This window comes from Hyperoodon ampullatus, assembly GCF_949752795.1.
Source record: "Hyperoodon ampullatus genome assembly, chromosome: 16".
In the NCBI taxonomy this organism is placed as follows: Eukaryota; Metazoa; Chordata; class Mammalia; order Artiodactyla; family Ziphiidae; genus Hyperoodon; species Hyperoodon ampullatus.
The window spans coordinates 53,368,535-53,384,658 of record NC_136929.1 but is presented as its reverse complement, the minus strand read 5'-3'; the positions used below and the strand labels follow the sequence as shown (position 1 = coordinate 53,384,658).

The following is a 16,124-nucleotide window of genomic DNA, read 5'->3' as shown; positions in this document are numbered from 1 at the left end:
ATAAGGAATTCCAGCCTGAAAGGTATTTCATTTACCATCCTTGGTGATCCAGAAACATAGGATCCATAAACTTGAAAAGGGAAAGAATTTCAAATTTGAGGATTCTCTTTAGAATAGCTCCAAACTTAAGGACACTGTGTGATGAAGTCACAGTACTGTTGTTGAGAACAAATTGTTATGCTTGACCATCTCCATTAGTTAGGACTTCTGTCTTAAATGTACTTTACAGTAATTTTGATTAGGGGTCTTAGGTCAATCTTTTAAGGGTCTTCAGGAATTTATAGTCACCAGAGATCACCGTAAGAGTAAGGATTTGCTAAAGGTTAGTGAGATTAATGATGAAGTTATGTATTTATATTCTTATGGGGAACATGTCAAGAAAGAAAAGAAAGAGGATATAAGTCTGATTTGATTTTTTTATTTAATTAATTAATTTATTTATTTTTGGCTGTGTTGCATCTTCATTGCTGCGCGCAGGCTTTCCCCAGTTGTGGCGAGCAGGGCCTACTCTTCCTTGCGGTGCGCAGGCTTCTCATTGCGGTGGCCTCTCTTGTTGCAGAGCATGGGCTCTAGGCACGTGGGCTTCAGTAGTCGTGGCATGTGGGCTCCGTAGTTGTGGCTCACGGTCTCTAGAGTGCAGGCTCAGTAGCTGTGGCACACAGGCTTAGCTGCTCCATGGCACGTGGGATCTTCCCGGACCAGGGTTCGAACCTGTGTCCCCTGCATTGGCAGGTGGATTCCTAACCGCTGAGCCACCAGGGAAGCCCCATAATTTTGATTTGATTTTGACTTTCACAAATTTCTGTAAGTACAGTATGTTTTATAAATATGTTTTATTCTTGGAAATAAAAAGTAAATATGTACTTCTCAGCTGTGTCATCTAGTTGCCTTTTATGATTTCTAAGTGCTTTGTTTTTCTATTCTTCCCCTATTAAAAATAACCCAATTACTCAGGATCCAGCCCATTTTCTGAGTATATTCAATTTTATTGCTGATTTACAAACCAGTTTCATAGTAGAAACAGGGCTTTCTGAGGTGTTTGAACTGAAAACCATTTGGCAGAACCAGAGAGATAGTCAAAAAGAACAGCAAAGGGAAAGGCATTAACAGGCAGTGTTCAATAGTGCCTCTGGGAACTGAGTTGAAGTAGCTTGGGGTTTAAGCTAGTAAAAGCTGTGAAAATCCTGATTTTACAGTCTATTGACTACTGTTGAGAAATTACCAACCTGAAGAGGGACCTTGGCCAGCCCAGCTCCTGGGATGCTTCCTGTTCATTTCCTGTGGTTCCCTGAGGCTCTCCCAGATTCAGGTAGCTGCTGGCTGGCAGCCTCTATGCAGATGAGGAGTGGTGACCATTATGCCCTCACATAGGTGGGAAGATGGACAGGGTGGGAGGGTTGCCCTGCTACCTTCAGCAGTCTGTTTCTTTAACCTTAGCAAACCTTTTTCAGTGCTGCTTCAAGCAGGAGACTCCACGTTTATCCTCAATGATGCTCCCTGAATCCATTAACTCTTCCTTATCTCCCACATAGTGAAAGGTGTTTGCTGCACAGTATCTCCCATGGGGGAACGATTCAGAGAGAGCAGCTTTAGTTTTGTGAGGAAGGTTCCAGTAGGGACACATTAAGCCAATAGAAAGCCTTGTCGAGTATTGCAGCCATGGCACACTTCTTAGCTTTCTCCCCATCCGCCATACCCACCCCACAGCCAATTGATAGTCTAACATCATTTGCGTTTTTGCAGGATCCGCTATAGCTATGGACATCTCCAGTAGCTCTAACCCACCATCCCTGGACCCATTTTTGAGAATTTGCTGGAAAATGCATTTGGCATATGAAATTTTACTTTATAGAGTTTTTAAGAACACATCAGTTATGTCAGTTGGACATTAATAGACGCTTATTCCTCTCTCACGCATGCAAGCTCACTCTCAGGATAACACTGAAGTTCTATTTTCTTAGCCAGTTTCAAAGATATGATACAGCTATCAACTATAGTCACCATGTTTTATATTATATACTCAGATCTTAATTCATCTTATACCTGAAACTTTGTACCCTTTTACCAACCTCTTCCTATTTCCCCCACCCCTCAGTCCCTGACAACCACTCTTCTACTGTCTATTTCTAAGAGTTTGACTTTTTTTTTTTTAAGATTCCACGTACAAGTGATTGCATACAGTATTTTGGTTTGTCTGTCTGGCTTATTTCACTTAGCACAATGCCCTCAAGGTCCAGCAAATGGCAGAACTTCCTTCTTTTTCATGGCTGAATAATATTCCTCTGTGTGTATGTGTGTGTGTGTGTGTGTGTGTGTGAATCACAATTTCTTATCAATTCATTCATTAATGGACACTCTTGGCTATTGTGAATAATGCTGTAATGAACATGGGAGTGCAGATATCTCAATATTCTGTTTTTGTTTTCTTTGGATATATACCCAGAAGTGGGATTACTGGATCATATGGTGGTTCTATTTTTAAGTTTTTGAAGTACCTCCATAATGTTTTCCATAGAGGTGGCACCAATTTACATTCTCACCAACAGTGCACAATGGTTCCCTTTTCTTCACATCCTCACCAACATTTGTCATCTCTTGTTTTTCATTTTGTTTTTGTTTTTTTTTTGGATGATAGCCATTCTAACAGGTATGAGGTGATATCTCATTGTGGTTTTAATTTGTATTTCCTTGATGATGAGTGATGTTGAGCACCTTTTCATGTATCTGTTGGCCATTTATATATCTTCTTTGGAAAAATAGGTATTCAATTCCTCGATTTTTTTTGCTATTGAGTTATATGAGTTCTTTATATATTTTAGATATTAACCTTTATCAGTTATATGATTTGAAAATAGCTTTTTCCATTCAGTAGGTTGCCTTTTCATTGTGTTGGTTTCTTTGCTGTGCAGAAACTTTTTCTTTTTAGTCTGATGTTGTCCCACTTGTTTATTTTGGCTTTTGTTGCTTTTGCTTTTGGTGTCAAATCCAAAAATTATCGCCAAGACCAAGGTCAAGGACCACACCACCTATATTTTCTGCTAGGAGTTTTATGGTTTCATGTCTTAACATTCAAGTCTTTAATCCATTTTGAAGTGATTTTTGTGTATTGTGTAACTTAGGGTCCAGTTTCATTCTTTTGCATGTGGCTATACAGTTTTCCAGATACCATTTATTGACACCATTACTGAATATATATTCTTGGCTCCTTTGTCATGAACTTGTTCACCGTATATGTGTGGGTTTATTTCTGGGCCGTCCATTCTATCTATCTGTATGTCTGTTTTTATGGAAATACCATAAAGTTTTGGTTAATATAGCTTTGTAATATAGTTTGAAATCAGGATGTGTGATGTTTCCAACTTTGTTCTTTCTCAAGATTGCTTTAGCTATACAGGGTCTTTTATGGTCCATACAAATTTTAGAATTGTTTAATTTATTTCTGTGAAAAATGCAATTGAAATTTTGATAGGGATGGCATTGAATCTGTAGATTTCTTTGGGTAGTATGGACATTTTAACTATATTAATTCTTCAGTCCTTGAGTGTAAATATCTTTTCATTTATCTGTGTCTTCTTCAATTTCTTTCATCAATGTCTTATAGTTTTCAGTTATGGTGGTTGAATATTTATAGATAGTTATTTTTAAATTTATCTCTTTTTTGGTGAGAATATTTAAGTTCTAGTCTCTTTTGTAGATATTAAATATTTGTAACTATTTAATTAGAATATGTTACATTTCATAATCCATTCTCTAAAGAATAGTGGGAGTGACCTAAATCAGATCATGCCATTTCTCTGCTTAGAATCTGTCAATGGCTTTCCATTATACTTAAAATAAGAACCCCTAGTCTTGGCTTATGAGCCCTCCATCAGTGCTTTTCTACCTTAGCTGCCTATTAGAAACACCCAAGGAGCTTTGAAAAATTTCCATTGTCCAGCCCCCACCATTAGAGAATCTGAAGTAATTGGCTTGAGGTGTGACCCGGATTTCAGGATTTTTACAAAAGCTACTCCGTGATTCTAACAGGGAGCCAGGGTTGAGAGACACTGCCCTACCTGATCTGACCCATGCCTGCCTCTCTAGCCATCTCTCTCCCTGATGGACCCTCTGCTGGTTATGTTTCAGCCTCACTGGCTACTTTCAGTCCCTTAAATCTGTCTAGCTTCTGTCTGCTTCAGGACTTTTGCACAGGATATTGCCTCAGCCTGGAATACCCTTCCCCTGATTTTCACTTGGCCTTTTATCATTTAAATCATCACAGCTTCAGTATACATAGAGAAAGCATCCTTGATCCATGGAGCCATTTGCTATCACATTACCCGACATTTTCTGTGCAGCACTGACCACTACGTGATCGTGATATACATATATATATATATATTTATACACACACACACTTTTTTTTTTTTTTTTTTTTTTGCTGCACTACATGGCTTGTGGGATCTTAGTTCCCTGACCAGGGATTGAACCCACGCTGTCAACAGTGAAAGCGTGGAGTCCTAACCACTGGACCGCCAGGGAATTCCCATGGTATATTTTTTTAATTTGCATCTCCTCCCTCCCTCCCTTCCTTCTCATCCTGTTCCCTTTCCATTGTCTGTTTTTGTTCTCTTCACCCTGGAATGTAAGATCCATGTTTATCTTTTTCAGTGCTGTATCCTCAGCACCTGGATCAGTGACTTGCATGTAGTAGACAATCAGCATATGAAGGAATGGATAAATAACTTTTGAAAAATTTACATTATTTTTAAAGGATCAGCTCTGTCAACTTTTCTTTACTAATTTTTATGTTTCAATATTACCTTTACTTTAAATTGTAAGACAAGAATTTCTTTTGTCATACAGCATTGTTATTATACTTTTATTAGTGTTCTGAACTGTTAACTTAGATTTATTGTTAGATTTAAATTTTAATGTATTAGGATTTTGTTTCTTCAATTGATTCAGATTCAGCTATGATTAAATACCCACTAGGTGCCAGACATTATCTCATTTAATTATAAAGATATTTTACTCCACTCATTTATCATATTATAAGTCACAGAATTGGAATTGAAAACCCAGCTTTCCATATACTGTACCCATTCTTTCAACTGTGCTGCTTTCCATGTTGGCTGACTAGAAAGCATTTGAGTGTTGTTGAGTGAGGCCAAATGCTATAACTGCTCCATGTGTCTTTACTGAATACTGAACAGGTTATTAGTACATACCACAACTTCGATTTTATACTTTGTTACTATTGGGTTGGCCAGGAAGTTTGTTTGGGGTGTTTCCGTAAGATGTTAACGAACAAACAAACTTTTTGGCCAACCCAATAATTATTATAAGGCAAATATTATTTAAACTAGAATTGATTGCTACTTTCCCACCTTTTCTCCTAACAGAGTCAAACATTTGTGATAAAATGTAGCAAAGTTTGCAGTACCATTTGAATAAAATGTGGTTCTTCAGTTTGTGTGTCCTGGGATTTTACTCTATAACATCTCTGCTTTTTGCCTTCCATTTTGAAACTGTTCTTACCCTCTTCTATATATGTAGTTGTCTGTGAACATTTCTAAACAAGCTTTCATAAAGTTGGTTTACTTGTAAAAAATTATTATCCTTAGGTTGTGATTTTTGTTGCGGACAATAGAATCCATTTTGGCTGTCTAAAACCGAGAGGGATTTGTTACAGAGTGTTACGTAGCTTACAGAATTTCTGGGAGAGATAGGGCACAGTGTTTAGCTTTTACCCAGTTAGGAATGACAGAGCCTGGAGAACTTCAGCCATAGCTTTCTAGAAGAGCGAGTTTCCTTGTGCTGCTGGCACTTCACTCTCACTGCCAGTTTTTTCAGTTCCCAGTTTTGTGTATGTGAGAATGCTTGGTAGAACCTGGGTGGTGTACAGAACTCTAGCTGCAAAGGCATCTAAGAAATGATGTTTTCAGTTTTCTAGCCGCTGTACTACAGCAAGGATAGTAGAAGGTATTTGATTGGGTGTCTTCTTGGGATACCTATTACATTATTTGCACTTACACTGAACTTGACTTTATATTTTATTGAATGACTGTATTAAGATGTCCTTTTGTTGGGTCAGTTGTGACATAGTGGGTTTGACTTCTAGTTAGCTTCAATCAGAAGAATTTTGTTCTATGTTCATGGAATAAATCTTTAGAGTAGATCATCTTGAAATAGATCCCACCGGTTACAGTAAAGAGAGCTATAAATGAATCAAAATCGGCTTCTTCCATTAATAGCAGAGTAACTGAAAACAGTCATGGTAGTCTTGTAATGCCATCATTATATACATAAAGGAAGCATTTATTATATGTGTGACAGGTTAAAAATAGTTGCTTAAAAAAGAACTTTAGGAAGAAGCATGGAAGAGTTTACAAATAATTTTACAGTGTATGTAAAACGAGAGGCCTTTTTGTTTGAGATCAAACATAAATGACACGGGAATGTTGGCAGCATGCCTTGCATTTTGTTCACTGAGCGTGCTTAGACTGTAAATAATGGCTTCATTTCTATTTTGGGACCTAAAACTTATTAACATTCTGTGTTTATGCAATATTTATGCAGTATTTTACACTATAGTTATGGACATAATTAATCCCTTATTGTAAAGTTGGTGGCTTGCTTCAGCTAGTCTTGGTGTATTCTTTTATTCTCTTAAATCCCAGATTTTCTTAGTATTTTATACTACTGGCAGGATATTTTCTGGTAGCTACTTTTTGCAGTTATTTATCAAACTAATTACTTATATCCAGGTTTCTCAAGGGAATCTCAGAAAAATTAATGTATACCATTCAAAGGTCCTAAAAACATTTAAGGTATATAATTGCTTTAGGGTTCAAATCTATATTCTCTGGTACATTTTGTGCAGTTATGCTTCTTCTCATTTTAATAGGACATTTTTATTTTTAGTAGGGTTTCTCTGTTGCAAATCAAAAGAGCAAAATTCAAAATGACACGGAATCTTAATATACATATATGGATGTTTTCCAGGGATCTGAATGAGGAGGTGAAATGTTTAAGTTTAGACAATGGTGGCTCTAAAGGAACTAGTTTTCATGTCCTGTTATTTTTAAATTTTTTAAGGAAACAGAAAGAGGAAATGGTTCGGCCTCTATGATATCATTAGTGCTATTTTTATTCTCTTAAGTTCAAAGGTTTCAAGGATAAGAAAAATATATGCAAAACTGAGGGCATTCATCTTTCTTGACTTTTATTAGTGTGCTTTCAAAACACTCGTATGGAATAAGCACATTTCTTCTTAAAATTTTGCCTTTCCACTTGCTTTAGGGATGTGTGTGTAGATAGGAAGAATAAGGAAATGATATATATATTTTTTTAACAATTCCATGTTACAGTATATGTTAAAATAAGTAAGGATATTAAAACAACTTCATGGTACTAAAACCCAAAAATTCTATAGACAGAAACATTTGAAAAAGCTGTTACTCCATTTTAAAGATTAGCTTAATATTGAAATCATGTTACTGACCCATTTCAGACTGTTCTGAAAAAATTCTGTTAATTAAGTTTGACTAGGTTCAGTTGTTCTGTGAAAGTTCAGTTTTACTTTGGTGTCCTTGCACTTTCACACAATGGAAAATAACCCACACAATTGAACATAATTTCTTATTATAACTAATATTATGGAAAGTGGGGGCAATTATCTTTTTAAGAAAAAGCTGGAATTTTCATCTTTTCTTCCAATACACGATCTTAATTATGAAAACCAACTGCTTTTATTAAAGAGGATACTTTTTTTCCCATAGGAGGGTTTTTATTTTAATGCACAGATATATTAGAAATGAAGAATGGCTCTTTTTCACATGATAGTATGCAGAGACGATATGATAAAACTGAACTGAGCTAGTCTTTTAATAAATGCCAGGTGTTTTCCATTTTTTACCCCTCTGAAGATTGAAAAAAAGGGAAAATATTTCTGGTCTGTAGTTGTGCTTGGCATTAATAGCTTTGCATTCTGTTGGTCTATTACTGCTTGTTGTGTAGCAGCAAATAATTATTTCAGTTTACTTCAGTCAGTAAAAGGGAGTCTCCAACTGCTAGGTTGGAAAAGGGGAGCCGTACATACTGGTTGTCTTTCTCGTCATCTTTATTAGTAAATATTTACTTATTTGAATGAGGCAAGTATTGTAGACATTGTGTGAATTAACAAGATATGAATGTACTTTGGAATCATCCATCACTACAAAATGAAGTAGTGCTTTCTTATATCTTGTACAGAATGGTGATTCAGGATGTGTTGGTACAAGAGTGAGGAATTTTCTCTGTCAAAATTAAAAAAAAAAAAATGTTACCAGTTGCTGGCCTCAGCTCCTTAGGAGTTCGGACCTCTTACGCCAGAGTAACAATCCTCATCTCCTCTTCTTGGGCCCATGCAAAAGGAGCTGAGTTGGGTTAGAAAACCATCTGTTTTCAGTCTGAAGCTGGGATTTTCAAAATTAACCCCCAGTCATTTCTTTAACAATATGGTTTCAGTGGCATACCTTCTTCGTGTTACCTCCTTTCTGAATATCAATAGAAATGCTTAAAGGAAATAAGGCCTACTCTTTCCTTTTTTCCTTCTTTTTTTCTCACCTTTTAATTTATACTACTTTGTTATACATTTTATTAATATATATCTTCCTGCAATCTCATAATTCCTATCAGAATAAGGAAGGAGTATAAATAAATGAGACAAAGCTTCACATTAAGTTAATGTCTCTTTTTTAAAGCTGTGCTTCCCACCTGGGAGTCATTTAAGATATCACCTATGTAATATTTAATAAAAAATGGGTGGTAAGCCCCACCTTGGATCTACTGAATCCAAATCTTCAGGGTGATAAGGGCTAAGCTTCTATCAGTATATTTTCCAGAATTTCCTCCAGCTGTTTCTGATACATACCTTTGACTTAGAACCACTGTGCTAAAGCATGTTTTCTGTTTGTTTTATGCTCTAGGACAATATGTAATGTAACTCTATACTGACTGTTTTTCTGGAATAATTAATACCAAGAGTTTTCTTTAAATTTACCTGTTTTTATATTAATTTTTTAAAAGTTATATATGTATATATATATTTGATTTTTTTCATAATTCAATTATGAAAATGAAACAGCAACACTTATTTTGATTTGTCCTATTTTTCTTGCAAGAGTGATCCATTTCCGGTTCTGTAGCATAGCCATGAGTGTGAATAAGCTCCTTTTCACCATGAACCATCTCAGTAAACACTGATGATGATGATAGATTTAGTCTTACATGCTCATATAAATTGCATAGAATTTAAAATTCATAGTTGAAAAATTAGATAACATTAATGAGTTAAGCCAAATTTTGATAATGTGTCAAAGTCAGATCTTTAGGGCTATGTTGCTGAGTTTTGTCAATGAAAAAAATGAATCAATAGTTAATCTAAGGAAGAAATGGAAAATTTTACTCGAGCCAACATGAGGATTATAACCCAGGAGACAGTCTCTTAGAGAGCTCTGAGAACTGTTTTGAAGAGGTAAAGGAAGAGGTCAGTGTGTGTGTGATTTTTGCCGAAGGGGATACCTGCAGTCAAGCACACATCTCAGTAGAAGGTTGCTGCTAGTCATGAGGAACAGACGTCTTAGTTAATAGTTTTAGTGTTTTTCTAAGTATGGGGAAGTGCAAGAATCCAGGTTCATAAAAATTTTCTTCTGAAAATAGCTAACCACCTGAAGGCCAGCTGTGTCAGTTTCCCCAGAGCACAAAGTGCCTTGTCCTGACCTTCACCCTGAATTCCTTTTAGGGTGTATTGTAGGTCAGCGGCTGCAGTGATTACTGACTTGATTCTTGTAGAACTGGATGGTGGGCAACATTCTTTATTTTACAGTCCCTTCCCTTTTAGTCTTAATTTTGACCAAGGTTTGGGAGGTATTATGTGACCAGTTTGTCCCATGACAATAGGAATGCTCATTCTCAGGTCAGGCACAGATGTCGTTCACAGGTCACTCAATGTGCTATAGTTGGACTAGGCCCTGTTAGCAGTTGCCAAAAGCCTCTGAACCACCTAGCTTGCTAGTCAGTTTTGGTCTAGGAAAAGGTGGTCCTTTTGTTGCTTCTTCCCATACTAGAGTTACACTATTACAATCATTGATATATAGAACTATATTGATAGAACTATATATTTGATCAATCATTTCAAGGCACCTAATCATCATTAATTTTATCTGAGGCTCAGTCACACCTTTGGTAACGCAGGAAACAGTAATCTTGTAAAATAGATAGAATATAAGAAACATAGATAGTAACATTAATAAGTAAGTATTTAATAAGTAAGTATTTAAGTATTTAAGCTCTTAAACTTCCATTAGGTGCTGCCCAGTATCTCCCCAGTCATCTGATCAGTCTGTTCTGCACCAATCACTGTCTTTAAGGAAAATGATATATTGGCTTTGTACATGAAGTTTACCAGAGATGTTTGCACATACAAGGCGAGTGGTGGGTCGTTGTGACCCCTCACAGGATTGAGAAAGGAATGCTGTCTTCTAAGGAGTTACATGGTTGGCCTCAGAAGAAGAAAAATTGATCTTTATGATTAAGTAGGCCTTTCTGCCATTGGGGAGGTCTGGTTAATGCATAAAGCAGATGCAAAATGCACACTAGAGGGGAGGGGAGGAGGCCCAAATGGGCAGAGAAAAAAATTACGTTTAAATTTTTCTTGTCTTGACTTAAAATGTGAATTTTTGTTTATTTTATTTTTTAAATTTATTGATTGATTTATATATTTATTTATTTTTGGCTGCTTTGGGTCTTTGTTGCTGTGTGTGGGCTTTCTCTAGTTGCGGCGAGCGGGGGCTACTCTTCGTTGTGGTGCGCGGGCTTCTCATTGTGGTAACTTCTCTTGTTGCAGAGCATGGGCTCTAGGTGCACAGACTTCAGTAGCTGCGGCACGCGGGCTCAGTAGTTGTGGCTCGCGGGCTCTAGAGCACAGGCTCAGTAGTTGTGGTGCATGGGCTTAGTAGCTCAGAGGCATGTGGGATCTTCCCGGGCCAAGGCTTGAACCAATGTTCCCTGCATTGGGAGTGGGATTCTTAACCACTGCACCAACAGGGAAGTCCCTGAATTTTTATTTCATCAGTTTGAATATTATTGTTTCTCAAGTGTCATTATGATTCAATATAAGCCTAAGTCAGTACATTTTTGATAGTGAGAAAATTGAAATGATCAAGACTTACATTTTAATCTTGATTTCAGTACAAATTTGTTGCCACTGTGAATATAAACAAGTTCATTCACTTTCCATCTTCTTAAGACTGGAGTTGGGTATCAAAGAATTTACAAAAGCCTTTAAATTTTTGGATAAAATTGACTAAATGTTTAACTTTTGTTTGATATAAGTGTTACAGAATTTATCTGAAGTTGATAACACAAAAGAAACTATTATCTTCAACATTAACACATGTAAGAAAAAATTATTTATATTATATAGCACCAAAATTTTTTACAGTAAGTAGATGTTTATATGCCACTACTATTAATAGCTTGCTTAAACCTGTTACACTGTTTTAGCACTAGTACATTGTGTATGTGCTTTAAAAAATTGCACAACATTGTAATTCAACTGTACTCCAATAAAAATTAATTTTAAAAAATTGCTTGTAAGTGCCGTGCTATTGTTTGTCAATTCCTGTACCTCATCTGATGGCTGTCCTCCTCAGTTTCCTCCATTTTCAAGCCTCTTTAAGTGAGTCACTGGGGTGGTTCCTAGCATGGCTTTTCGGGAGAACTCAACTGCAAGAAAATGCACATCATTGATAAGCATCTCTTCCCAGTGAGTTTGTATGGCCTCTAATTCTTAAAAAGGAATCCATATATTTTGGCCCTTTCAAGAGTAAAGCCGATTGAGTTAAATTCCATTGAAGTTGGGTGGAAATTACTGCCGTCATCTGTATAGATACCAAGTGAACATTTTAAAAGAGGGGGAAAGTGCTAAATAAAATAGAGAAGAAAAACAAAACAAAACCCATACTATATTATGTGGCTGAGTAATAGGAAAAAAATTCAAATGAAGATCTGAATATCTTTCTCTTTGGATTGTAGAAGATGACTCCCCAGTTGTTGTATGGAATGTTATATTCAGAGAGAGGTAACTCTAAAGCTAAAGAAACTATCCTTCATGTCTTAAAAATTAATTCTGCATTTTCTTTGGGGGGTGTTGGGGATTGGTTTCAGGATATGACAGCACGTGAGCTGCTACAGCAGAGATACACGCTTCCAAATGGAGACACTGCCTGGCGGTCCTCACCCCTTGTAAATGCTGCTCTGGAAGGGAAGCTGGTCCTCTTGGATGGCATTCACAGAGTCAATCCGGGTACATTCGCTGTATTACAAAGGTCTGTATGAGTCACACGCACAAAAACACACCTCGTAAGCAGCAGACGTGGAACTTTCTCAATCTTCTAATTTAAACTGGGTTACATAGTCCCTGAGGAATTTATAATTCTATATCCAAGTAGAACAGCAGATGTTTTTATTGTTTTAAGCACAGTAGAGTAAAACTTCAAATAATGAACATTTTGGGAAAAGCCACCGCTATAGCAAAATTCTGTGTGGAAGAGCTGAAAAAAGAAAACTTTTAAGTAGTAATTTTGAAACTTTATATAGGTTGATGGATTTATGCAATAAGTCATACAGCTGAAGTTTCTGCAGTTTGTCAAAGCTTCACTGTTTACAAACTCCTTTTCAATCCTAAATCTAAATTATTGGTGATACTGTCGGCATTTTTTTTTGAGAGAAAATATAGTTCCTTATATAAAATGTATAATAGCTCTTTGATTATATTTTCTATAGGCTAAAGTTCACTTTGTGTTTACAAACTTGAACATTTGTGTCACTGTTGTTTTCTTATTTCAGTTTAGGTGGGGCAAATATCCACACATTCCTAGTTAACTTCTCTTTAATGTTAAGACTTCATGTGTACCTTTCATGGAAAATATTCCCATCTTGCGTCACTTTGGGAGATTAATGATACCATTTTTGTTTGTTTGTTTGTTTGTTACATCTTGATTCTATCACTTGTAGACATTGTTTTTAACTTTTAAATCTAAATTTTAACTTACTGGGAAATTTCAAGTAAGTGAAATAATCTACTTCCCCAACTAACCATTCAACAGTTTTTTGTCCTTGACAAGATGCAAATACTGAGTGTAATTAAGGATTCTAAGAACACTGCGTTAATCCCGATTCAATTTGAGAGCACTTAAAAGTAATAATCACAGAGTTCCAGTGATTTACCATAAACATTCTATAGATTTACAGTATTTTTCTCTTCTAAACAGGCAAATGCAAACACAAACAAAATAATACCTACTGCCTCCTTTTACTGGCTATCTCTTGCCTGTTAGGCCAAGTAGTGGTAATAGCAGCAGCAGCTACCATTAATTGAGTACTTTCTCTACACCAGGCATTGTGCTAAGCCATTGTTTCTCAGATACGCAACCGTGGAATCTCCTTGTGGGAATGAGGCTTAAAAATTACTGATGCCTGGGCTCCACCTCCTCAAATTCTGATGTAATTGATCCAGGATGAGGCCTGGACATTGGCATTTTTAACTGCTTCCCAGAAGATTCTAATGTGCAGCTAAGATTGAGAACAACTATGTTAAGCATGTGCCTTATATTAGCTGTTCAATTTTCACAGCAATATTGTGAGGTTGGTATTATTGCCCTAGTTTTATAAAAGATAAAATTTAAACAGGCGGGGGCTTCCCTTGTGGCGCAGTGGTTGAGAGTCCGCCTGCTGATGCAGGGGACATGGGTTCATGCCCCAGTCCGGGAAGATCCCACATGCGGAGCAGCTGGGCCCGTGAGCCATGGCCGCTGAGCCTGCACGTTCGGAGCCTGTGCTCTGCAACGGGAGAGGCCACAACAGTGAGAGGCCCACGTACCGCAAAAATAAATAAATAAATAAATAAATAAATAAAATTTAAACAGGTGGATTAGTTCTTCCCCTTCCCAGTCCATTCAGCTAATAAGGTACAAGGCTGGGACTTGAACCCAGGTCTGAGTGACTCCACTGCCCATGCTCTTAACCTCTGCATTATGCAGTCTCTCCTCTCCTCAGTGCTCACTGAGCGGAGGTCTGTGGGGCGACTGTACTGTGGGCATCAGGAAACTTTAGTGGTTGGTATAAGACCTAGAACAGCAGGCTTCAACCCCTGCAACATCTGGAAGACAATGCTCTTTGTGCTGTGGATGGCTAGGTCCCATCATAGTTGGTATATGAAATAGGATTAGTTATTTCATTGTAAAGATTTTAGATATTTTAAATCCTGTAATTGCAAAGATAGAAATATTTTGATAATATTACACCTTAAAGAGTTATGTTAGACTCCAGTGAATATGTACCAGCTGTCTTGTTCATTAATATTTACCTCATGGTTATCCTGAGTCAATCATTCAGCTGTTTCTCTCTTTTTTTTTTAGTTGTTTTACAATGTTGTGTTAGCTTTTTAACATCTTTATTATAGTATAATTGCTTTACAATGGTGTATTACTTTCTGCTTTATAACAAAGTGAATTAGCCATACATATACATATATCCCCATATCTCCTTCCTCTTGCTTCTCCCTCCCACCCTCCCTATCCCACCCCTCTAGGTGGACACAAAGCACCGAGCTGATCTCCTTGTGATATGTGGCTGCTTCCCACTAGCTATCTATTTTACCTTTGGTAGTGTATATATGTCCATGCCACTCTCTCACTTCATCCCAGCTTACCCATCACCCTCCCCATGTCCTTGAGTCCATTCTCTATGGCTGCATCTTTATTCCTGTCTTGCCCTTAGGTTCTTCATAACCTTTTTTTTTTTTTAGATTCCATATATATGTGTTAGTATAAGGTATTTGTTTTTCTCTTTCTGACTTACTTCACTCTGTATGACAGTCTCTAGGTACATCCACCTCACTACAAATAACTCAATTTCGTTTCTTTTTATGGCTGAGTAATACTCCATTGTATATATGTGCCACATCTTCTTTATCCATTCATCTGTTGATGGACACTTAGGCTGCTTCCATGTCCTGGCTATTGTAAATAGAGCTGCAATGAACATTGTGGTACATGACTCTTTTGGGATTAAAGTTTTCTCAGGGTATATGCCCAGTAGTGGGATAGCTGGGTCGTATGGTAGTTCTATATTTAGTTTTTTAAGGAACCTCCATACTGTTCTCCATAGTGGCTGTATCAATTTACATTCCCACCAACAGTGCAAGAGGGTTCCCTTTTCTCCACACCCTCTCCAGCATTTATTGTTTGCAGATTTTTTGATGATGGCCATTCTGACTGGTGTGAGGTGATACCTCATTGTAGTTTTGATTTGCATTTCTCTAATGATTAGTGATGTTGAGCATCCTTTCATGTGTTTGTTGGCAATCTGTATATCTTCTTTGGAGAAATGTCTATGTAGATATTCTGCCCATTTTTGGATTGGGTTGTTTGTTTTTTTGATATTGAGCTGCATGAGCTGCTTGAAAATTTTGGAGATTAATCCTTTGTCCTTTTAATCCTTTGTCATTAATCCTTTGTCAGTTGCTTCATTTGCAAATATTTTCTCCCATTCTGAGGGTTGTCTTTTTGTCTTGGTTATGGTTTCCTTTACTGTACAAAAGCTTTTTAGTTTCATTAGGTCCCATTTATTTATTTTTGTTTTTAGTTTCCATTTCTCTAGGAGGTGGGTCAAAAAGGATCTTGCTCTGATTTATGTCATAGAGTGTTATGCCTATGTTTTCCTCTATGAGGTTTAATCCATTTGAGTTTCTTTTTGTGTATGGTGTTAGGGAGTGTTCTAATTTCATTCTTTTACATGTAGCTGTCCAGTTTTTCCAGCAGCACTTATTGAAGAGGCTGTCTTTTCTCCATTGTGTATTCTTTCCTCCTTTATCAAAGATAAGATGACCATATGTGCGTGGATATTTATCTCTGGGCTTTCTATCCTGTTCCATTGACCTATATTTCTGTTTTTGTGTCAGTACCATACTGTCTTGATTACTGTAGCTTTGTAGTATAGTCTGAAGTCCAGGAGCCTGATTCCTCCAGCTCCGTTTTTCTTTCTCAAGATTGCTTTGGCTATTCAGGGTCTTTTGTGTTTCCATGCAAATTGTGCAA

The 16,124-nt window shown here is 36.9% G+C and overlaps 1 protein-coding gene across 1 annotated transcript in view; it reads left to right on the top strand.

The window, feature by feature from the left end:
* The window catches only part of VWA8 (von Willebrand factor A domain containing 8), a gene marked incomplete at both ends in the record, with an annotated part of 368,930 nt that overhangs the window by 100,176 nt on the left and 252,630 nt on the right, over positions 1-16,124 (top strand). Inside the window, one exon of the mRNA XM_079721796.1 lies at positions 12,193-12,353. Coding sequence (XP_079577922.1) covers positions 12,193-12,353 — 161 coding nt within the window. The remainder of the gene's footprint in view (positions 1-12,192; positions 12,354-16,124) is intronic.